Source organism: Polypterus senegalus, chromosome 1 (genome assembly GCF_016835505.1).
Source record: "Polypterus senegalus isolate Bchr_013 chromosome 1, ASM1683550v1, whole genome shotgun sequence".
Lineage (NCBI taxonomy): Eukaryota > Metazoa > Chordata > Cladistia > Polypteriformes > Polypteridae > Polypterus > Polypterus senegalus.
The window spans coordinates 50,996,938-51,022,778 of NC_053154.1; the positions used below are offsets into that span (position 1 = coordinate 50,996,938).

Genomic DNA, 25,841 nt, shown 5'->3' on the forward strand with positions numbered 1-25,841 from the left:
TATGTGGCTGGTGCGACGTGAGGGACATGAACGGCATCACTTTCCCCGAGGGAGGAAGAGACAGCTCCACAAGAAGATGGTTGTGGGTCCAGCGGGAGACGGAAGCCGCATGAAAGGACCGAGCAAAGCTGGTAGATGAGAGGTGAGGCATGCCTAGGTCACAGTAACACAAGGAGCCCAGAGTGGAGAAAAAGAACGACGAGGAGACACTGACAGGGATTCTACGATTGGACAAAACTTCTGTTGGGAAACAACTGTCCAGTGAACAGAATGCAGCGGTGGACAGTTGCACGATTGATTGTTGGGGTAACAGTGCACAAACTGGACTCTGCACCACTAAAGGTTGTATCCTCCGATTCTGTTTTTGACGGACTTTTGGAGGACTGTGCGTTTTCCTTTTAAAAAAAATAAATTCGTTCTTGATATTGTTAGATTTTGTTTATGCTCATTTATCTTTTTAATGTACTTATTATTGTCTGGTGTAATAGAAGTTACTGTTGCTTTTCCTGAAATTACTGTTGTGTCATTTATTGTGTGTTTACTCACTGCCCAATTTAAAGAAACCTGTGTGCTATTATTGGTAAATTTCAGGAGTTCCCAGTCTCTTAATAAAACTGGGTGGCGTAGTCGGATAATTAAATGGTGTCTAAGTTGGATCACCTGTAAGTGTGACCAGACACCTGTCACACACCTACCTGTTGCTGCATGTGTGTGTCCTCATGTGCCTGGTTCATGACTATCGACGGCTCAGGTTCAAGAGACTCCAAGACAGAATGGGGAGCGTGAAGCCGACTGGGACCATTGCAGTATTTACAATTCATGTTCAGAAGTAGATTGTCCTGGATGATAGAAGGTTGATCGGTCCTGTGGTGAAAGTTTATGACTTTATATCTTCTATGCGAAGGTTGTTCTTTTCCCTTGACTGTGGTCTTTATGCCTCTGTTGATGTTTCTATAGAACTGTTTCTTCTTTTTTCTGGTTGTTTTTATGAGATTTGATTACTAGATTGCTTCGGATTGTCTATAACATCATATAGTATTCTATGGTTACACCAAACTGTAAATCTGTAAATTACAAATACCTACAGGTTTCATAGTATACACTCTTTTATATTGCCTCTTTTCTATCTATCTATCTATCTATCTATCTATCTATCTATCTATCTATCTATCTATCTATCTATCTATCTATCTATCTAATTTGAGCATCATATATAATAAGTATGTGTTTTAAAATAATCTATAAAAATATAACTCCAAAATATATACAGTGTGAATGTGTTTGTAAAGCAATCATCATTGCTCAGCCTGCAATATTAAAAGGCATCTTCCATTTTAGTGACACTTCACCATGATTCTTATTCAATTGTTTAAAATAACAGAACTCCAGCTGACACAGTAAGTTGCCTAAAATATTGTCCCGGCACTTAACACCATATTACAAGGAGAAAATTCACTGTGCTTACTAAAATAGTGTACACAACAAAATGAACAAAGGCACAGGTTTCTCAGAAAACTGCCAGATATTGCCAAATTCTTGTAAAAAAACAAATTATACTTAATTTTAAATAAATGACACACTGCCATTTTTCTATTATATTCATGGTTTCCATGGATCATTTACTTGCCCTTTTAGCCCTTTAAACTCAGCCACATTGTTTCTGACTTCCTGGCAGGACCAATGAATAATTCAAAAGTTTAACAAAAACTGCATAAAATCATTCAGTGCATACCAAAATACCACATTACAATGTTTTCCTTTGCTTTCTTGAATGTCCTGAGTTAATTATGTACAATTTGATGGACAGACCATATCTGCTAAATGAGAGGGGTGTTTCAACTTTCAAATGACTCCACTTTACACCTTTTGTATTTTGTAATTTGGCGGCCCGATATAATTTCTTTATCAATTACGTAAAATCTGAAAGTGTAAGATCTGCCCTTTAAAATGACACATAGGCCATAGGTCTCCCATAATGAATATGTATGCTTATATGAAAACAGTAAAACCAAAAAAAAATCTGTTTTTTGAGTTAAAACCAGGCATATTTGTAAATATGTCATTACAGTTTTTTCTGGGTGTTCCTGACAAATGTGCTGACATTTTTATAGTGTTTGGAAGCTTATTCCAACACATATGGAAATAAGAATAACATTCAAAATGCAATGTTTTGTAAAAATGTTAAAGAAATCTGCAACATATTCTACTGCAACATACTGTAACATGTCCAACATTTCTAATTCTCTAGCTGTAAAAAGTCTGATGGAGACATGTCTGATCTTTATTTTGAAGGGAAGAACATGAATACTGAGTGAAGGATGATAAGGTTCGAGCCAGCTAAAACAAAGTAGCAGAAAACAGACAAGAATGAGGCTGCATTTGAAGGCTTAAGGACTTTAATGCAATACTGTTGACATTGTAACAAAACAAACCATTCTCCAAAGTGCTTATCCAATTCTGGGTCACTGGGAGCCAAAGCTCATTCTTGAAGCACTAGGCACAAGAAAGCAAACAGCCCTGGACAAGCCATCCATCCCACAGTGCATATTTTAGGATGTGGTAGGGAAAGGTGAAGTTCATGGATGATAACCTAGACAGACACAGAGAGAATAAAGCAAACTCTACATAGCAACAACCAGTTATGATCTTCAAACCCAGGATCCTTGGAGTGGCAATGCTGTCTACTGCATTACCTGCATTGCTATTGTGTCTTTTAAAAAATTACCAAAATGCTGGAGGTATAGCAATTATATCCTTTTTTTGAATTCTAGTCCTCTGAAACTGAAGTAACAATTCTGGAAGTGACATCTTGTCATAAAACAGCAACAGGAAACGTGCCAGTTGTGAACAGTCATAGTTGTGATAAAGTTTTCCAACTAGGCCGGGATAAGTGAGGTGAAGAGAAACCCATTGACCTTTATTCATTTCTGCAATATGTGCTTTCACTCTGTTGAAGCAGTTCTTCGTACACCTAAGGCTGTCTTCCAGAATGATCACATATTTAGAAAGGTTTGAGCAAAAATTTATTAGGAAAGCAAAATCCACATTTTCTTGGACACTGGGGAGACTGTTTTCTTGGTTTTCGTTGAAATCCACTTGTTTAAGGGGTGGGTATGCACTCTTAGCTGCCTGAATGGTAACTAGTCTGCCAGCAGCAATGTGTATGCTGAAGTAGGTTTTAATTGCTTCTGCTATGCTCAAAACCCAAGCATTGTCAGCATCGGCTAAGTAGATTATGACAAGAATTTCCTCCAGATTTATAGGACTTGATTCATCAAAGATGGAATGAATGACTGCTAAGGAATTTACATTGTCCGTATTTTTCTTGACTCGTATTCCTACTGCAAAGCATTCTGAAATTGAAAAAAATATATATTTAAAATAATATTTTAACTGTTGCTTATTTTTTTGTTTGACATCTGTAACAACTGCCTTGACCATAGGGTCTGCTAATCCAATAAATGAATGATTATCCTCAAATTTTATTTGTTTACCTTTAAAAATAAAGGCAATCCACTCAACCATACAGGTTTCTACTTCTTACAGTCAGGTCCTTAGTATTTGGACAGTAAGTCAGTTTTCATAATTTTCGCTCTTGTATACTACCACAATGGATTTGAAGCAAAGCAATCAAGATGTGATTGAAGTATAGGCTGTCAGCTTTAATTCAAGGGGTTTAACAAAAATATTGAATGAGCTGTTTAGAAAAGGCTGACATTTTTAAACATGGCCTCCTTATTTTCAGGGGCTCAAAAATATTTAGACAAACTAACGTAATCATATATTTATTGATCATTTATGGTTGATAATCCTTTGCAATCAATGACTGCCTGTATTTTGGAACCCATGGTCATCTCCAATTGCTGGGTTTGCAACTAAGTGATTCTTTGCCAGGCCTTTACTGCAGCGGTCTTCAGTTGCTGCTTGTTTGTTGGACTTTCTGACATCCATTTTGCATTCAGCAGGGGAAATGCATGTCAAATTGGGATGAGGTCAGTGGATTGAGCTGGCCATTGAAGCATATTCCACTTCTTTGCTTTGAAAGGCACTTGGTTTGCTTTCACAGTATGTTTTGGCTCATTGTCCATCTGTACAATGAACCGTCGTCCTATCAGTTTTGTAGCATTTGGCTGAATCTGAGCAGATAATGTAGCCATGTACACTTCAGAATTAATCCTGCTACTTCTGCCAGCAGTCATGTCATCAATAAACACTAGTGACTGACTTCCATTCGCAGCTGTGCATGACCATGACATAAAACTGCTTTCAACATGTTTCATAGAAGATGTGGAATTCATTGGATCATGTGTCATTTATCCTCTTCTCCAGTCTCTTTTTTTTCCAACATTCTTGTATATATTCATCTTAGATTCCTCTGTCCAAAGACAATTTTTTCACAACTGAAGAGGCTTTTAAAAAATGTCTAATCTGTCCTTCCTATGTTTGAAGTTTACCAGTGGTTGCATCTTGTGGTAAACCTTCTGTCTTTACATTCATGAACTATTCTATTGATTGTAGACTTTGGCAATGATAAGTCTACTTCCTGGAGAGTGTTCTTGGTTTGGCTAAATGTCATGAAGGGGTTCTTCTTCATCAAGGACAGAATTTTGCACTCATCCAACACAGTTTGGTTTTCCAGGCCTTCTGGTGTTGTTGAGCTCACCAGTACGTTCCTTCTCTCAAAAACTACTCCTTGTGTTTCTGGTGTCTCTCCAAAGGGTTGGTTTTGTTTTCTCAGCCTAATGATGGACAGCTTTTACTTACTGTACATGGGTAGCTGTTTGCACCTCATATTTAGAGTTCACGGTGACAGCTTCCAAATGCAAATTCCACACTTGAAATCAATTCCAGACCTTTTACCTGTTTCATAGTTAATGAAATAATGAGGGAACGACTCCAATCTATCTGTTGAACAGCTTGTCAGTCAAATGTCCAAATACTTTTGAGCCCTTGGAAAGGGCAGGGCTATGCAGAAAAATGGCTACCATTCCTAAAAACCTTATACGATATTTTTGGTAACCCCCTTAAATGAAAGCTGAAAGTCTTAACTTCAATTATGTATTGATTTTTTTCTTTTCAAATCCATTGTGGTGGCGTACAGAGCTAGATTTTAAATTAATTGCAAGCTGTAAATAAAATGTATGGACTAGTTTGCAGTACAGTAGTGAACAAATTAGCATTCTACATTGTGAGAAAGAAGTAGATCTTGGATGGCAATTTTATGAGTTCGTTGCCAAACAAAACATCTCATTTATGGGCTGATTTGACTAAACAAAGTGTTAAGCCCACTAAGTTCAAAGCTGAGAGTTTCTTGTTACTCTTTGCAGGATTTCATCCCAGGAAAATAAATGCTATTTTTCAGTGTTTAAGGACATGTAGATACACAATGGTTCTTTATATAAAATAAAATAATTAATAACAAAACAGGAAAAGCATCATTAGATTGGATTAAGAATTAGAAATGAATGTCTTCTTCAAACAAGTGAAAGTGGACATGGTGTTTTCAAACACGATTTCCTAAAGAAAAGAAGGCCATATTTGATTTAAGGCAGCAAACTTAAACTTTTGGCTTTATGCTTGCTTAGAGGTGCTGAGAAATGGAAAACTAAAAATACGGATGTTGTTTCCTCTTTATTAGGTGAAGAGGTCAGAGAGTTATCAATCTCTTAGACATCCTCACAATGGCTTCCCTTGTTCCTCCTAATAAGAATTTGCCTCAACACCCCTAACTGACTCTAGCTACAATTCCTTCTGTGTTGCCATATAACGTTCAATATTCTCTTGGAATAAATCACTGTCAAGACCTTTTTTGCTTTTCTAAGCAATTGCCCAAATCTAGCAATATCACACTGTTATGTTTAAAATCACTCCCACTACCAAAGTGATTCTTGCTCTCTTTTGGAGGTCTTCTGTGAAACTTTAGGCTGTACAACATAATCCTGCTGGTGTTCTTCACCTTGACAAACCTCTTGCCAGCCTGATACAGTAGAACCTCTGGTCACAAACGTTTCCGAACACATACAGATCAGGTTACGATCAAACAGTTTGCCAAAATTTTGCATCTGTTCACGACAACACGCTCTGGTGGCGAACAAAAACACTGGTGGCCAGTTTCCCAACGCCTGTTCGTACGAATGATTTCCTATTCCCCGTTTACTATTTTCTTTTGTTTGCATATATAAGGCCTAACAAAGCAGCTAATGTTGCAAAAGGAGTTAAAATGTTAACCAAACAGAGGCCTCAAGTACTGGAAGAGGTGGAAAAACTGTTGCTAGTGTGGTTGAATGAGAAGCAACTTGCAGGGAATAGCGTAAGCAAGGTGAACATATGTGAGAAAGCCAGGAAGATTCATGGTGATTTGCTGAAAAAAAATCCTTCTTCAAGTGGCGAAGGTGAGGAATTTAAAGCCAGTAGAGGATGGTTTGAAAAGTTTTGCAAGAGAAGTGGCATTTAATTTTTTTTCCCTGTGCTTAAAACTCATGAAAAAGTGTTTACAGCAAGCGGTTCGTAAGGGTCTAGCGCGAACTCTTACAATGTTAGTTTTCTCTGTTGTTCAAGGTTTTCTCAGTGTTATTCAATGTTTTTACATTTAGTTTACTATTACACTTTGCATTCTATGTTATAATTAACTATTTTTGTGCTTAAAAATGTATATTTACATACAGTTTGTACAGTCTAGAACGGATTAATTGTATTTACATACAATCTTACGGGGAAATTACGTTCGGGAGTTTTGGAATGAATTACGGTCGTGACCAGAGGTACCACTGTATATCTTTTTAGTATTTATTGTCTGGATGCTACATACATTACTTAAGTTTTTAATTAAGTTTTTTTATTCTATCAATGTGTCATAGGGTACCGGGGCCTCATTTGTAAAATGTTGCATGGATTTGAGTGCAAAAAAAGAAAAAAAAAAAACAGGACAATGTGTAAGCCAAAAAAAATATGATTTTTAAAACCTGGTGTATGCACATTTCTACACAATATTCCATTTATAATTCACAGTCACCTTGTAAATATGGGTATGGGAACACACCTCGACCACTGCCCTGAAACATCCATATATGGAGCATGCTATTCAACCTCATGAATATGCAATCACAACGCTGCAGAACTTCTTTGGCTGGTAGAGCAGCTCCCTCCTGAGACCCTGCCGACTGCATTCAAGATTATCTCACTGGGTCTTGCAAATGACAGTGTAAGATCATTTGTGGTATTAAAGTGCCTCATCTCTTTGCTCTGTGGGTCCAGGAAAGGTGTAAGGCATCATCATCTAAGAAGGTAGCCACTACCACCTGGCACAAGAAATGACGTGATTGCAATTACAATAAATAATAAAGACCATATGAAACACATAGTGTTGGCTTGCTTAAGATGTAACTAAAATACATTCTGTACATCATATTCATTGCTTCTGAGGTGTAATATATTTGATATATCAATGCACTTTATAATAATGGCTCAGTGATAAGAATTACTATACATGGGTAAGTCATTGCATAGCTGGTTTGGCTGCATTTCCCTACTTTACAAAGGGTGTTGTCTTTTCCCAATCTCTCCCAATGTGGGTCAGAATTGCCTTAAATTTTCACACATTCTCACATCAATTTTTCATTTATAAATCCTGAATATGCATATTTTGAGCCTGTTTTGGTGTGTATGCAAGCGTTACAAGTGAGGCCCTTGGAGCCTATCTCAGGGGCATCAAGCGCAAGACAGAATTCAAATCTGAACAGGTCAACAATTCCGTGCTATCAGCCTGCCCTAAGAAAACCTGTATTGACAAAGGGAGAATACGATAATTCTGCAGAGTGTGCTAACTGTGAAGGAACAGTGCTCACCATTGTTCTATCAACCATGCTACCTTTATCTTTACATTTATATATTTAAATTTTTTTAACATAATTAATCTAATTTAATATTTTAAATAGTTTTTTTTTCCATAGTATAGCAGTGTATAAGACATTAAGATACACCACGGAAAATGCAGAGCAGCCTTTACCAGACTTCAGCCCTTCTGGCATTCATTTAGTCATATAACACCAGGATGAAATGTTTCCAAACCATTGTTTTTTCTGTTCTCTTGTATGGCTCAGAATGTTGGCGTATCACCCAACTTGATACAAACAAAATCTCATGTTTTCATAACAATTGCCTGAGAAGATTCATGAAAATCCACTGACCAGTGGAGACTCTACAGTATCACCAAATTGGAAAACCTGATGAACATACTGAATAAACAATTTTATGCATGCAAGTATGATGTCTTATAGAGATCAAACATGAGGCAGTCCAGCCTGATGGCAACTAATGTAATCCCTGCTCCACCTTCCTTTAGGGTTTTGGATCTTAATGTCCAGGAAGTGGATGTTAGTCTTGACCAGGTGCTGCCAGAAAGACACATACACTTGGGTACCTCTGGAAATAGATTACTCTTGGCAAACCATCAATAAATGGGGATTTACAAGTGGGACTCCATTCCTCTTCAAAAAGTATGTGTTCTCTTTTACACCAACTGTTCATTTTTTATTTATTCAGTTCTGAGTCGTGGTGGATAAAGGATCATTCTGGTGGCACCAGCCAAAAGGAAGAAACTGTCCCTAGATGGGATTCTAGTCCATTGTGGGGTACACTCAATGTTCACTCATACTGGGCAATTTCACCACATGACATAATACACACATCTTTGGATACGTGAGGAAAACTGAAGTTAAAATTTCCCTGAGATAAAACTGAGCAAACACATAGAGAACATGTCATCTACACACAGAGAGTAAATGAGACTACGTTTAAACCTCATCACGTATGAAACAACAGTATTAATGACTGAGCCCTATATTAACCATTACATATAATAACAGGCACTACTGCTAAATCATATAATATTTTAAAATGTCCCATTAACCTGAATTGGGAAGGTGAATCTAGCAGAACATATTAAAATACAAACATATATACTGTAACAATTCAGTAGTTGCTCCCCAAGCACCTGTATCAGCAATGTATGTGCAGGGGACAAGACCCAAAAGATGATGGCCATTATGAGATGTTAAGTAGGCTGCTCCAAACTGTTGGAGACAAAGACTGTGGGAGACATATGCCATCCATTCAAGTTCCTGAACACTGTCAGAGAAGGAGAAGCTTGGCTGTTCCATCTGTTGCTGAAAGGTCTGTGGTGTGTGGTACCCCTTACTGAGGATACAAAATAAATAGAGACTGGAGGAATTGTTCTTTTGTAAAGAACTGAAACATTTCTGCCAGTCCCAAAAACTGATAATGTTCATTCTACTTCCTTTACATCTTGAACCTTATTTGCCAACCTTGTGCTATCAAGTGCGGCTAGCAGCCATACCACATGTCTTTCAGAAAAGGTAATCCACCTGAAGCTAAACATGTTCAGGCCTGCCCAGTACTTGGATGGGAGACCATCTGGGAAAAGCTTGGATTGCTGGTGGAGAAGGTGTTGGTGAGCAGGGGGCACTTACCCTGTGGATCCCAATGCCGTAGCACATTGGTGAGGACACTGTGCTTCAAAAATGGTGCCGTTCTTCAGATATAGACATAAAAGCGAGGTCCTGAGTCACTGTAGCCGTAAAAGATCCCAGGGCATCTTTCATAAAGAGTAGGGTTTTTCCTGATATCCTGGCTAAATTATCCATAATGGCCTGATCATTCTGACCTTCTAATCGTCCTCAGTCTCAAATAGCTAACTACCTCTCTCACCTCTTCATCACCTAATAACTAACATGGGAAAGGGGCAAAATCACTGCATTATCCTAGTGGATGTTGCACATTGATGGTGTTTGTAGTGGCTCTCCCCTCCCTATGTAAAGTGCTTTGAGTGTCTTGAAGATATAATGTAATGTCTCCCTCATCAAAATAAAATACAGTGATCCCTTGCTATATCATGCTTCGACTTTCTCTTGCTCTTTCGACTTGCTCTATCGTGATTTTTTCTCATACACGCTTACGTCACTACGCATGCGCTTTCTGAGAACTTTTATCTAAGCCCCATGATGGCTCCTAAATGTGCTGCTTTTCTAAGCCTTCTGACAATAAAACTAAGCGCCGGAGGAAGATGCTTACTATCCAGAAGAAGGTGAAACTCTTGGATATGATCAAAGATGGCAATACCCTACAAAAGCTTTCTCACGCATATGAAAAGACAGAGCCAGCAACTGCCTATCAAGATGTTCTTCAGCCGCACACCCAGACACTCACTTCCTACTCCTAGTACTCCTTCAGCGGAAGAAGACAATGATGCACCTGCTGAAGAATACTGCACCACCTGAAGACCCTCCTACTGAGATTGTGTCTTCATAGGCTAGTGGTTGTGTGTAAGAACTGTGTGTGTGTGTAATTAAATGTACAGTACAATAATCTACTATATAAAAGCAGTCAGGATTGTCCTTCCGTTCCATGAGTACAAAGCGTAGTGGTATTCCGCTTATCACAGACTTACTACTTGTGGTACGAAACAAGGCGATGTGAGCAGAGTTCTGGTGCTTCCATTGTTCCCTTGCTTTTGTGTGCGATGCGTTGGAAAAATAGACAAAATTGTGTCTCTGGAAACAAATAATGTTGATGGAGTACAAATGCCTCACCGCATAGTAAATATCAGGGGAGATGGTGCTTGCTTATTCTCATCTATAGCTTATTTAGTGCATGAAACTCCGTCTTTAGCGGTACAGATTCGGGCTGACATTGTACGACTTTGGACAGGCACTCGAGGGGATAAAAACGTTTTTTTAGGTTTTTAGTTATGAATGTGCACTTTGATGTTCTCATTCCCTACACTTACATGTCTGATGTACACATGGAGCGCACACAAATTGAGGATAAAAGGCGGGTGAGCCTAGTAATAATATGATATTTGTAACGTCTAATATGTCTTATTTTCTCTTATTTTGTCTAATATATTGGAAAATACGAGTGTAATGGTGACTAAAGGGTGTTATTTCATGTCTAGAGGGCTCTAATAATGTTAAAAAATGTATTTAAAAGGTCGTAAACAGGTTTTCTATACTCTAACTGCGAAAATATTTGATTTATAAATAAAGAATCGTACTTCGCGAAAATCTATTTATCACGGTAGAGTCTGGAACGGATTAACCGTGATAAACAAGGGTTCACTGTACCCTGATTAAGAGTGTAAAACATGTCTAAAATAAATTATTTCTGCAATGAAATGCATACAGTATATTATTTTTATGATTCTACTGAGTCCATTACAGAGTTGTAGGAAGCTGGAGCTTATCTTGTGTGGTAAAGGCGTCGACCTGACATAGACTGACAATGGAGGCACAGATAAAAATAAACGAAAAGATTTTATTTTGTCTTCAGCTGTGGGGTACATCTTCACCGTGTCCCACAGGCCCTACACAGTCTCAAAAACACCAAAAGAAAACACCCTTAAAATCTTACTCTTCTTTCTCATCCACTCCTCCCAGGCAGCTTTGTTGTGATCGTTGTTGTTGTTGTTGTTGTTGTTGTTGTTGTTGTTGTCGTCATCCTCCCAACTCTGGCGCCCTGAGTAGTGGCTGCAGGCTCCTTTTATAGCCATCCCGGAGGTGCTTCAGGTGGTAATTGGCCTAATTAGGCTGCACTTCCGGGTGTGGCTGCATTCCAGCCCACACTGGCTCGTTAAGCCGTGCAGCTCCTCCGGGTGGTGGCCACGGAGCCCAAAAAGTCTGAGCCCTGAAGTCCCATGGCTGTGGCCTCAATGTAACTCAGGAGGGCTTCCACCACGCATTCCAGGGGATGTAGTGTGCATCCCATGGCTGCTCCCCCAGTCCCAGTGTCAAAGGGGCGTCCCGGCCGTCTGCCACACTTGGCACCATCAGGCGCAGGGAGTTATCAGTCTTGATGGTACAACAATCCAAAGCAGGGCACATTCTAACACTCACCAACAGCCACTCACACAGGGCCCATTTATATAGTCACCAGTCATCCCAACTATGCATATGGGAGGAAGCTGTAGTTTCTGGAGAAAACCCATACATGCAGTAACTGGATTGAGTATACAAATACATTTATTTGATGCACTTTAATAGAATGGTTATTAACATAATAGTTAATAGAAGTTAGTCTTTGAATATTACAGCAAACACCCAAAAAATTAAATGTGACATGCATACTTTTAAAATAGTAAAAAAAAATTAGAAAAGAAAAAATGTCTTTTCCATTCACTGGAAAAAAGTCTTCTTTCCCAGTGAAAGCTTTAAAGGGTATAAAGGAGGTTTAGATAAAAAGTAGCAGCTCACTGCCTTTGATTATTTAAGGTTGAGTCATCTATGATTACAGTTCTGTATGAATCCAATAAAATAAGAAATAAAAGCTTTAGCTCCCTCTCTTTTGGGGTAATGGCAAGTAGGCCATTATTTCACACTCTTTTCTGTAAAATCTGAAACAAAAGGATGCTGTTAGACTATAGCTTCTCTTTCTTCTTCTTGCAGTGATGAATTCATTATATCTCTTAAAGCAGTCATTATCTGATGTACAGTGAAGCCCAGTATTGCTTCAAGTAAAAACAAATGTTGTTTTCAACATCTGCCAATTTTTTTTATTTAGTAATTGATGCCAAGCATTCCTTGCTAATGCAGTATCACTTTCAGTTCCTAAGTACGGGCTCATATTTTGTAATGAGTCTATCCTTTCCAAATTTCATTTTGTACAATTATTTTAATGCTTAAATGGCATTCCTTTGTTTCTTGAGCATGCTTTTGTGTAATGATTTGACAAGCAATGAATATAAAGAATAATTGGTAAAAGCAGTTAATTTTTTGCAATTACAATTAAGATTACAAGAAAACAGTAATTAATTGAAACCTATTGAAGTTACGATGTTTTTGCTCAGGTAACCATTTTGTGGATGAATTGACAAGTTGTGCTGTAACATTATAAGCAGACTCACAAACTGTGTTAGTCATTGTGATGTAAAATCCTTCAAATATTTTTCTAAACACCAAATTGTAAAACCTGACACTTTTCACAATAGAATGGAAATTATAAAATACAAATATGATCTACTTATCTTAACAGTGTCCCATTTGCATTGCCAGCACAAGCAGTGAGTATGAACACCTCATTATAAATGAATACTTCTGAAAAGAATCGGTAAGGATACTTACTTTTGGTTAAAAATGATGACCCCACCAGGTACCGATAAGGAACTTGCAATGGAAGATAAATTGCCTCCTTTAAGAATGATGTCTGATCCTGCCATTTTCTATAAAAATCTGTTATCTGAAAAAAAAAAATTTTTTTGAACTGGTGCTTCTATTTGCTGCTGTAAAAACAAATGTATTCCCATGTTTACCTTGTATTATAGTATATACTGTACATCTTTATATGTATTCTTAAAGAGTCTACTGGAAAAAAAAACTGTTAAAATAAGCTGATTAAATGGAGTTGTGTTGTTGTTCTTCTTTTTTGACCTCATAAGGTGATTCTAGTGTGATTTGTTACATTTTATGATATTAAACAGCCTTTCTGATATCCAAAATTATTTGCATATATAATGTAGTATATAATCCTGTTTATTAAAATAACCAATGCCTATCCATTTTTTAAATAAATAAATTCAGTCATGCCTTTTTTATCCCAATTATCCCAGCAACCCAGAGTGCAGCCTTAGACCTGATACTAATTTATCACAGTATACAGAGAATTATATGTTTCTCAATGATATACCTTCATACACTTCTTTACCTTGATCACTTGTTTTTGTTTTTTTTTCACCTATGGACTACCCTTTTCTCTTAAACCAGCTAGGGGATACACTTCCTTGAATGAAACATGTTTTTCTGTTAGAGGTATAAAATTATAAAAGTCGCTTAACCCACATAAAATATATATATAAGCAGAAAACAAGCAGGAGTTAAGAGGAAACAAAATTGGCAAACCTGAAGGCACACAGCACCAAAATAAATAGGAGTGCAACAAAACAATACCTTTAAAGGAAAGACAGAAATCAAGAAACCAAAAATCATAACAAAATGAAAAATAGAAAGCCAAAGAATAAAAGATAAACTCAGTGCTGAACGAGCATTATGTGAGCTGCTTGGTCTTAAAAAGCACTCTGGGTGGTTCCCCAGCTCCACACAAAAAATACAAGGAAAATTATTTTAAGTACTAAATGCAACAAAACTGCCCCTCCTTGAACCGCCACCTTATCGTGGTGGAAGGGTTTGCGTGTCCCAATGATCCTAGGAGCTCTGTTGTCCGGGGCTATATGCCCCTGGTAGGGCCACCCAAGGCAAACTGGTCCTAGGTGAGGGATGAGACAAAGAGTGGTTCATCAAACCTTCTATGATGAATGAAAACTTTGGACAGTGTTTTCCCTTGCCCGGACGCGGGTCACCGGGACCCCCCTCTGGAGACATGCCTGGAAGTGGGGCTCGATGGCGAGCGCCTGGTGGCCAGGCCTGCAGCCATGGGGCTCAGCCAGGCACAGCCCAAAGAGGAAATGTGGGTCCCCCTTCCCATGGGCTCACCACCTATGGGAGGGGCCAAGGAGGTCAGGTGCAGTGTGAGTTGGGTGGTGGCCGGGGCACCGATCCTCAGCTACAGAACGACACCTCTCTGAAGGGGAAGGAGCCTGAGCTAGTGCATGAGGTTGAGAGGTTCCGGCTAGATATAGTCTGTCTCACCTCAATGCACAGCTTGGACTCTGGAACCAATCTCCTTGAGAGGGGCTGGACTCTCTACCAGTCTGGAGTTGCCCCCAGTGAGAGGCGCAGAGCGAGTGTAGGCATACTTATTACCCCCCGACTTGGAGCCTGTTCAGTGGGGTTTACCCTGGTGGACGAGAGGGTAGCCTCCCTCTGCCTTTGGGTTGGGGGACAGGTCCTAACTGTTGTTTGCACGTATGCGCCAAACAGCAGTTTGGAGTACCCACCCTTTTTGGAGTCCCTGGAGGGGGTGCTAGAGGGCATACCTTCTGGAGAGTCCCTTGTTCTGCTGGGAGACTTCAGTGCTCACGTCGGCAATGACAGTGAGACCTGGAAGGCCATGACTGGGAGGAATGGCCCCCCCGATCTGAACCCGAGTGGTGTTTTGTTATTGGACTTCTGTGCTCATCATAGATTGTCCATAACGAACACCATGTTCAAGCATAGGGGTGTTCATATATGCACTTGGCACCAGGACACCCTAGGCCTCAGTTCGATGATTGATTTTTGGTCGTGTCGTCGGACCTGCAGCCACATGTCTTGGACACTCAGGTGAAGAGAGGGGCGGAGCTGTCAACTGATCACCACCAGGTGGTGAGTAGGCTTCGATGGTAGGAGAGGATGCTGGTCAGGCCTGGTAGGCCCAAACGTGTTGTGACGATCTGCTGGGAACATCTGGCAGAGTCTCCTGTCAGAAATAGCCTTAACTCCCACTTCCAGCAGAACTTCGACCACATCCCGAGGGAGGTGGGGGACATTGAGTCCGAATGGGCCATGTTCCATGCCTCTATCGTTGAGGCAGCTGACCAGAGTTGTGGCCATAAGGTGGTCGGTGCCTGTCGTGGTGGCAATCCCCGAACCCGTTGGTGGACACCGGCAGTGAGGGATGCCGTCAAGCTGAAGAAGGAGTCCTACAGGACCCTTTTGTCCTGTGGGACTCTGGAGGCAGCTGATAGGTACTGGCAGGCCAAGTGGAATGTGGCTTTGTGGTTGCTGAGGCAAAAACTTGGGCGTGGGAGGAGTTTGGGGAGGCCATGGAGAATGACTTTCGGACGGCTTCGAGGAGATTCTCGTCCACCATCTGGCGTCTCAGGAGGGGGAAGCAGTGCAGTGTCAACACTGTATATCATGGGGATGGTGCGCTGCTGACCTTGACTCAGAATGTTGTGGGACGGTGGGGGTGTACTTCGAAGACCTTCTTAATCCCATTAACATGCCTTCCAATGAGGAAGCAGAGCCTGGGGACTCAGAGATGGGCTCCCCCATCTCCTGGACTGAGGTCACTGAGGTGGTCAAAAAACTCATTGGTGGCTGGGCCCAGGGGGTGGGTGAGATACGCCCAGAGCTTGGCCAACCAGTCTACATGTGTTTTGTGGACTTGGAAATGGCGTTCGACTGTGTCCCTCAGGGAATCCTGTGGGGGGTACTCCGAGGGCTTATAAGGGCTGTTCAGTCCCTATACGATCGGTATCAGAGCTTGGTCTGCATTGCCGGCAGTTAGTCGAACCCGTTTCCAGTGAGAGTTGGACTCTGCTAGGGCTGCCATTTGTCACCGATTCTGTTCATAACTTTTATGGACAGAATTTCTATGCACAGCCAGGGCGTTGAGGGGATCCGGTTTGGTGGATTCAGTATTGGGTCACTGCTTTTTGCAGATGTTGTCCTGTTTGCTTCATCAGGCCGTGATCTTCAGCTCTCTCTGGATCGGTTCGCAGCTGAGTGTGAAGCGGCTGGGATGGGAATAAGCACCTCTAAACCCGAGACCATGGTCCTTAGCTGGAAAAGGGTGGAGTGCCCTCTCAGGGTTGGGAGCGAGATCTTGCCCCATGTGGAGAAGTGCAAGTATCTTGGGGTCTTGTTCACGAGTGAGGGAAGAATGTAGCGTGAGATCGACAGGCGGGATTGGTGCAGCATCCGCAGTGTTGCGGGCTCTGCATTGGTATGTCGTGGTGAAAAAGGAGCTGAGCCATAAGGCAAAGCTCTCAAAATACCATTCAATCTATGTTCCTACCCTCACCTATGGTCATGAGCTATGGGTAGTGACTGATAGAATGACATCGGGAATACAAGCGGCTGAAATGAGTTTCCTCCACAGGGTGTCTGGGGTTTCCCTTAAAGATAGGGCGAGAAGCTCAGTCATCCGGGAGGAGCTCAGAGTAGGGCCGCTACTCCTCCGCATCGAGAGGAGTCAGATGAGGTGGCTCGGGCATCTGATCAGGATGCCTCCTGGACACCTCCCTGGTGAGGTGTTCCAGGCACGTCCAACCGGGAGGAGGCCCTAGGGAAGACCCAGGACACGCTGGAGGGACTATGTCTCTCGGCTGGCCTGGGAACACCTCGGGATTCCCCCGGAACAGCCAGAAGAAGTGTCTGGGAAGAGGGAAGTCTGGGTATCTCTGCTCAAGCTGCTGCCCCCGTGACAATATCTCGGATAAGCGGAAGAGGATGGATGGATGCAACAAAACTGACATCATACTGACATTACATCTAATGTAATTAATACACAAAAACATTAATCAATAAATAAACCATATAAAAGAAAATAAAAATATATGTGTGAAAGTAGGATATTTAGGGTGAAGGTTTTCCTGGTGGGACGGAAGTAGAGAGGAAGGCATATTTAAGTAAGTGAACGGGTGAGCCCATTGCACTGAGGATGATGAGATTCTGGCATCAAAAAAGCAAAAATAAGTGAGGCCTACAAACATACTCACAGAAAACAAGACATAATCCTCACTGGGCTGCCCCAAAAATAGGTCTCACCCCATGGGAGCCTGACCATAGAAAACCTCCAAAGGCACATAAAGCCCCAAACAAAGTAATTAGAAATGTCCCAAAATATATCAAGGATATTAAAAAAATCTTACCATTGAGAGAAAAAATGAAAAATTCTAGTTATAGGATAATGCAAGAGGATTTTATTTAACAAAAGCCAAAAAATGGAGACAGACAGCAATAATGCTGAAAGGCACAAAAAAATAGTCACCCAAAAGGCAAGTCTTAATCCCCAAATCAAAGTCAAAATCCAGGGGTAATGCAAAAATTACAAACCAGAATATCAGAGAAAAAGCAATACTAAAGAAATCAACTGCAAGGTTCACTACACTTATATACAATAATACATTAAACATATATAATAAATAATAAATGAAGAAAGCAATATTAATTGAAACTATTGCGACAAATGAACAATACTGATACCTGAAGGAAAAGAAAAGGAAAAGCAATACTAACTTAAGCTAGGAAAGGAACCCAAGCCAAAAATATAACAGAGGGTTGCACTGTATAACCCGTACAAACAGGCCCAGAGTGATTTTCTTTTTTCTTTTTTTTAATACAGTATTGTGCCTCCTTTAGTCCATTGTGTTCTATCTGGATTTATACCTTCCTTGTTTTTATGTTTTAATTTGTTTTCTTTTTTACATGTTTTGCCTGCATGATGTTTTGTGTGTCATTAAGAAGAGCCCCTTGATTCACAATATATGTAGTAAGTGCTAAACATTTATATTGACTTAGGCTGGAGTTATACTTCACGCAAGGCGAAGCATGCTGCAGCGGACGCTCCTGCTACGCAAGCCTTGTAGTGTTCATACTTGCGCGCGTACTTTACGTAAATCTGGAGGAATCCACCAGGTGGCAGTGCGAGATATTATCACGGTGAGAACATGTTCGGCTTCTCTGTGTTGTAAATTGCCTAGAACACCTATTAAATTCTGATGACACCTTACCGCAATATCTCTGAAAAGGATGTTTATTGATTAAATCCATCAATTCAGGGATGTGTCCATTCCAGCAAGCATTGGGCACGAGTGAGAAATAGTCCCTTGACGAGGCCTCAGCTCGTCGCAAGGTGAATACAAGCACACACATACACTAGCGTAAATTTAGCGGCACCAGATCCCCAAATCTGCATATCTTTGGAAGGAAAACGGAGCACAGTGTGGACGACAAGCAGGAAATACCAGCAACATAACTCCCTGCGAGACAGCAGTGCTATCGCTCCACCACCGTGACACTGTTTCACAGGTTAATAACGACAGTAGTCGGGCAATTAGTTCAAAGCTGGTCGTGTTATAAACTGCTGCAACAAATACACCGAAGCAAGCCCGTGCTGACCCAGCCTGATGACATCATCATTAACCGCGCCAGCCCGCTAGTTAACATCCCTTAACATCTTTCCCTTCTGAACGAAAATGGCCATCAAGTGTATAACTAGAATTACCATTGATGCCAAGTAAAGCTATTATTATTATTATTTATTATTATTATTATTTTTTTATATTTTTTTTTAAACAATGTAATAGCAACAATAACACACGAGTAGGAACAAAACAAATTACTGAGAAACAACTTCAAGAACAAGGGGGGGGTACATCACAAATTGAGTCTGTTGGGAGGCCTGGACACCCGACCAAAGCGTGAGATGACGGTGGTATGTTGTGCGGGGGTGGCATCACTAACATCAGCACAGGGTGTTGTTGCTATTGCAGGAGATGACTGCTCCTCCTCCTTGTGTTGCTCCGCCTTGCCATTTCCTTCCAATTGACTGAAAGTTGACGAAGTCCCAGACTTTAAATCTGAATTTTGCATAGAGGACTCTGCAGGCCTCAAGTCCACCCTATTCCGACGATACAGCGAGCCATCTACTCCTACTAAGTAGGATCTCGGGGCTACCTTCTGCACACAGGATCCCAGCTTCCAGATGCCCGTTTGATCACCTGGTGGCGGCTTCATCCGAATTGCTTCCCCCACTGAGAGCTCTGGGAGATCTTTTGCACTGCGATCATAAGTAAGCTTTGCTATCTGTTTTCTCTGACGTAGTTTCTCCACAACACCTGTCACAACACTGGGCTCTAACAATGAATTGGTGACTGGAAGGGCAGTCTTCAAGCGCCTGGACATTAGGCGCTGTGCTGGGCTACTGTCCATTGTTTCAGTTGGTGTGTTACGCCACTGGAGTATGTCCTTCCAGGCGTCAGTGCCGTCACGCAGTGCTTTTTTGATCAGATTCTTTGCTAGTCTCACGGCAGCTTCAGCCTTGCCATTAGCCTTTGGGTGTCGTGGGGAAGATGTGCAATGTTCAAATTCCCATGCTGCAGCAAAGCGTCTGAATTGAAAACAAGCAAACTGGGGCCCATTATCGGTGATTACTCTATCAGGCTGACCATACCGGGCAAACTGTGCCTTACAACGTTTGATGGTTGTTTCTGCAGCCAAATCAGGTAAGAGCTCTATCTCCCAAAAGTCCGAATAGTGGTCAACCAGCAGCAGAAAATCTTTACCGTTGTGTTGGAAGAGATCGATGCCGATGATTTGCCAGGGTCTGGTAGGAAGTTCATGAGACATCATTGTCTCTTTTTGCTGCTCTATAGCGTATTCATTGCAGACTGTACATTTGCTCACAAAGTCCTTAATCTCACTCTGCATGCTGGGCCAGTATAAGGTGTCACGTGCCTGTCTGTAATAAGCTTCTCCACCAATGTGACTTGCATGTATCCGTCTTAACATTTCTGGGCGCATTGATTTTGGGATAATCACTCTCTGACCTTTATAAAGCACGCCATTTTGCACACTGAGTTCTTCCCTGTATGGCCAGTATTCTCTGACTGCTAAGTTGGTGTCGTCTTTCAGGTTTGACCAGCCTGTTAGAACTGTGGATTTAAGCGCTTGGAGGTTTTCATCTTTTTCTGTGTGCTGCCTTATTTGCGCTGATCCGTGACATTGAGATAATCGGCCTGATTCACGTGTTCGAGATCGAACAGCTCCTGCTGTAGCGCACAGACTGAGTGCCATGCTTCACCTGAACCACTGTTCGTGTCCGCTGTAGTGGCTCTGCTGAGGGCGTCACTCAAAAACATTTCAGGACCCGGTTTATATACCACTTTGAGGTTGTAATGCTGGAGGGCAAGCAGCATACTCTGAAGACGTTTTGGTGCACAGATAAGGGATTTACTGAAAATTGAGATAAGAGGTTTGTGATCCGTTTCTGCTATGATTTGATCTCGGCCATATAAGTAGTGGTGGAAACGCTGGCAAGCAAATACAATACTTAGTCATTCCTTCTCTATCTGTGCATAGTTTTGCTCAGCTGAAGTCAATGCTCTCGAAGCAAAAGCAATGGGCTGGCCCTCTTGCATGAGGCAACAGCCAAGACCGTGTTAGCTTGAATCGCTTTGGATGGTAACAGGTTTAGACACATCATAGTATCGCAAAACTGGAGTTGTGGTGACAAGCTTCTTAATCTCTTGCACAGCAGCTTCATGTTTGGGAAGCCAGTGCCAAGTTACATCCTTGCTCAAGAGTTTCCTTAGGGGCTCACACACTTCCGAAAGACGTGGTAAAATCTTGCTCAGGTACGTGATGAACTCTACAAATCGTTGCACAGCTTTAGCATCTGTTGGAGTTGGCATTTCCATGATTGCCCGCACTTTTTCTGGATCAGCTTTTAAGCCACTGGATGACAAAACATGTCCATGAAAGCGAACTTCAGGCACTTTAAAGCGCAACTTCTTAACGCTAAGCCTCAGCTTGACCTTTCTGCATCGCTCCATGAAAGCAAGCAGCTTCGCGTCATGGTCTTTATTAGCCTCGACATCAGTATCACCACAACCTACAATGAGGATGTCGTCTGCAACTGGCTCCACACCCTCGAGCCCTGCAAACAACTCATGCTGCTTACGTTGGTACACTTCTGGTGCAACACTAACTCCAAACTATGCTTACGACTGTGAATGACACATTCTGCGTCAAAGAGTCCTAAGGAGGTCATTGTTTGACCCGAGTACAGTTTTAACTTGGTATTACTGGGACGTAGTTTTGCTCTTGGTGCTAATCTCATTTTGTCCTTTAAGCACATAACATCACAAGTGGCCCCAGAATCTAATTGACATTGCTGTAGTTTCTTATGAAGCTGCAGTGTAACAAACCACTTCTTACCTCTAGCACCCATAGTGCCAATGCGTTCAGTAGAATAAACATCATTATCAGCACAGCTGCCTGCTTGGTTTACCTCTGGTTCAATGGTAAGAGGTTTACCTTCCATTCGTCTTCTCTTGCTTTTCAGGCACACTCTAGTGAAGTGGTTGGCTGTTTGACAGGAGTTGCATGTTTTTCCATAAGCTGAACAGTGCTCCCTCCCACGTCCATGTGGACTACCACAATATTTGCATGTTGGTCGATCTGTATCTGAACCTGAAAACTGACTTGCCTGCTTTGCTGCGGTGATGGGTGGTGACCTCCTAGTAATTCGCTTCGAGGTGGCATTAACACTATCCATGGAAGGTTTATCCAAATCCATCGACCTAAGTCTCATGTCAGTGAGCTCTGCTGATCGACATGTCTCCACGGCCATGGCCAGGGTGAGATCTCTCTCTCGTAATAACCGTCTGCGGGTTGCTTCATTTGCTATACCTAGCACAATTTTATCGCGAACAAATTCGTCTCTTAATGCTCCATATTCACAGGTGGCGGATTTTTCTTTTAACCGTGTAAGAAAACTGTCAAATGGCTCCCCTTCCTCCTGCTTGCAACTCCCAAATACATAGCGTTCATAAATCACGTTCTTTGTAGGTTTAAAGTGTCCCTCCAGTGCATTTAGAATAGCCGTTACATTGGACTGGTCCGCTGCTGAAAGATTCAAGTTGTGCTTGTACACATGTCTGCACTCGGCGCCCATGATACTCCGCAACGTAGCCGGTTGAATTGCGGCGTCCTTCCTATTAAGCTTGATAGCAATGGCATAATCTTCAAACTCTGACCTAAAAACATCCCAGTTTGTGCCCAGGTCGCCACTCATTTTCAATGCAGTAGGAGGCGGAATGTGTGTTGCCATATCCGCAGATAAGTGCGACTACTAACTTGAATTGATTCGAAGCGGCGCAGCCCTTGTCTGTGTTTAGGATACGAAAGAAAAGCGGTGCGTTTTTTTAATCTTCGGAGCCGTGGTTAAACTTCTGACACCATGTTTCACAGGTTAATAACGACAGTAGTCGGGCAATTAGTTCAAAGCTGGTCGTGTTATAAACTGCTGCAACAAATACACCGAAGCAAGCCCGTGCTGACCCAGCCTGATGACATCATCATTAACCGCGCCAGCCCGCTAGTTAACATCCCTTAACAGACACCCCCATGTGTGAAATTAACAGTATTCATTATTTAAACGAAATTATATGTAAAATGTAACATACACACTTTAATGCATTTCATCATGAAAGTGATATCAAGTATAAATCTAAAGATTCTGAATGTGCAGAGAGTTGGAATATCATACATTTAATTTGTTCTGTGTGGCGATCAATTGCTGCTTTCCGCTGCTGTCAGGTCCAAGAAGCCCGTAGCGATTAAAAACTGGGATGACGTTTACGACGACCTGCTTTAATGATAAAGTAAACTACGAGGTTAAAGTGGACATTTCGCGATTAAAGCCGAAATTTCCACTTTAATCACAAAATACATGTTTTCACCGTGTCCTTTATTTTTTTCTCAGTGGTTCAAATACTATATAACGCTATACATTATGTTGCTGCTGTTAAGTTGCAAAAATAAAAAAATAAAAAACACGACACAAAAGATGGTATGTGAGACTTTTAAAATGTATCGTGTCATTACGTTCGGGTACTATCTACATGTGACAGAAAGCCTCTATGCCGATCCTACGGGATGGATGCTTCAATGTGGTGAAGCAAAATGCCGACATACAGATGCATTCGTGGTGCTTTTATATTCAAGCGTTGCATATTCCCGATCGTAATGACACAATACATTTTAAAAGTCTCACATACCATCTTTTGTGCCGTCTATTTTTTGTTTTTTCAACTTCACATCGGCAACATAATGTATAGCACTGAGAAAAAAAATAAAAGACATGGTGAAAACGTGTATTTTGTGATTAAAGTGGAAATTTCAGTTTTAATCTCGAAATGTCCACTTTAAACTCGTAGTTTACTTTATTATTAAAGCAGACCATTGTAAACATCATCCCAGTTTTTAATCGCTACGAGCTTCTTGGACCTGACAGCAGGTAAAGTAAAAAAAATTAAAAAAATAGAGGGCACAAAAGATGGTATGTGAGACTTTTAAACTGTATCGTGTCACTACGATCGGGAATATGCGACGCTTGAATATAAAAGCACCACGAATGCATCTGTATGTCGGCATTTTGTTTCACCACTTTGAACCGTTCATCAAACAGCAAAGCGCGCACATCGATCCCCGAAGGATCTCCATAGAGGCTTGCGGTCACATGTAGATAGTAAACAGAGACTCTGACGTCACGTTCCGACTTTTAGCACACTGCGCCCCCTGACTTTTTGCTGGTACTGCAGTTCGCGCATGCGTTGCGTTAATTTCTGAGGACCTGCTCAGAGGACGCGTGAAATGAACGCTGGGAACGCGTGGCAGCCATGAATCGGGTATAAGTATAAACCGGCCCTAACAGAATGCTTTACTTTAGGAGAGTTGACTTAAATAATAACGAGCATACAATGAACACAAATCAATACATATGACTAGCACAAAATTCATTTGGATAAATTTGCTAAAGAAAAGAGGCCCTTCAGCCTAACCTGCCTTTTCAGTCTCTACATGTGGTGTTCTAAGGTGGTTAAAAACAGGGTGTTGTCATAGAAAGGACAATTCAAAAGGATCAGGAAAGAAAAATAGCAAATGTAGCATAGCAAATGACAGGGAAACACATGGTGAAAAAACCAAAGTAGCAAAGCAGATAATTGCCTTAAAAGAGACAGGTCTCTCCTTAAAAGTACAGTCATCAAAAACCAACAGAGCAGAGCCCAGAGGATTTGAGCAAAGACAAATCTGAGACCAAGCAAAAACTTCATAACCAAGAGGTCAAAAATAACTCCCAACCAACATCAAAACCAAAAATTCCAAAATCAAGTTATTTTATGAACATTTAAAAACAGGAGATTGAAGGCACAAGGAAAAAATAGCAAAAGAAATGTGACAAGTTTGTGAGGAAATCCAAAAATGTTGACATCAACTAATTAGTGGCAGATGTTACACATCTGAGATGCCCCCTCCTTTTAAACCCCTGCACGGATTAAGTAGTGGACATCTTGTAGTTCATGACCGACTGAAAACTAGTTAGTCGGTAAGAGACACCAACAAGGTTTAAGGTACAAAATTCAACATTATGCACTTATACAGTACGAAACACAGTTAAATAGCAATGATGCACAAAATGAGAAAAATAAGTATTTATGCTATTTATATGACTGCAACTTTTCGTAGCTACATACTGAAAAGCAAAAAGGTTTTCTTCCACCAAAGAATATTATAGGAAGTCCAGGAAGCCATTCCACAAAGAAAACAAAAATAATCCAAAGATCAAATACAAACACAGCTCTTAATCACTCATTCGTCTAATCCGAACCACTTCTCCAATTCTTCAAGTCAATGATCAGCAGGCAAATGGCCACAAGACAACCCCTAGTGTCAGCACAGGTGTTTTATACTACTGGCTACATGACACATCTTGTTTCCATAGGAAGTCAAGATGATTATCTATATATATAATTCACTAAGGCAAGGCACCCATGGAAAGCACGCCGAAAGGGGTGTGGATTCACTAAGCCGCCGACAAGTAAGACACCTATGGCGCACGCAGGAAGGAGCCACGCCGGAGGTGAATCGCCATATGCAGTGTGTAAAACGGTTTGCGAGGGGTATCCCACGGGATCCTTAAAACAATCCTTTACAACTGAGGTTAAAACACAATGAAGTAAGCAGACTTTAAAAACCGAGTTTTCGGTTATGATGCACGACCGCGTGCACCATAGCAAACTGTTTTACACGCTACATACAGCAATTCTCATCCGTAACAAACATGTGTCTTCTTAGATGCTCCTGCAGGAACACGGAAAGTCTACGTGAGTCACAGGTGCATCTGGACTGTGCAAAGACGACAACGACTCAAGTGACGAGTTGCAGGTGGGCACATGAGCAATAGCGGTCCGCCAGTTTTCAGTCATGGACGATTGTGTGTTGGTTCGTTCCGTGCATTGTTACAATGTTGCTTTTCTTGCTGATTTATTACATTACCGATTTTTCAAATGTTAATTTTCTCCCTATGCTTAAAAATTGATTGATTATGCGGCGTATGGTATGCCGCGGGTTGGCTAGTTTCTAATACACTCGCATGCTAGTGTA

General features: G+C 41.2%; 1 protein-coding gene across 1 annotated transcript in view; it reads right to left on the bottom strand.

Annotated features, from left to right (window-relative positions):
- Window positions 1-2,387: 2,387 nt before the first annotated feature.
- Window positions 2,388-25,841, bottom strand: part of LOC120526133 (alpha-1,3-mannosyl-glycoprotein 4-beta-N-acetylglucosaminyltransferase C-like) — a 47,180-nt gene continuing 23,726 nt past the window's right edge. The window contains exons 3-4 of the mRNA XM_039749103.1: window positions 13,134-13,248; window positions 2,388-3,353 (exon numbers count right to left, since the gene is read on the bottom strand). Coding sequence (XP_039605037.1) covers window positions 2,722-3,353; window positions 13,134-13,248 — 747 coding nt within the window. The 3' untranslated portion in view covers window positions 2,388-2,721. The remainder of the gene's footprint in view (window positions 3,354-13,133; window positions 13,249-25,841) is intronic.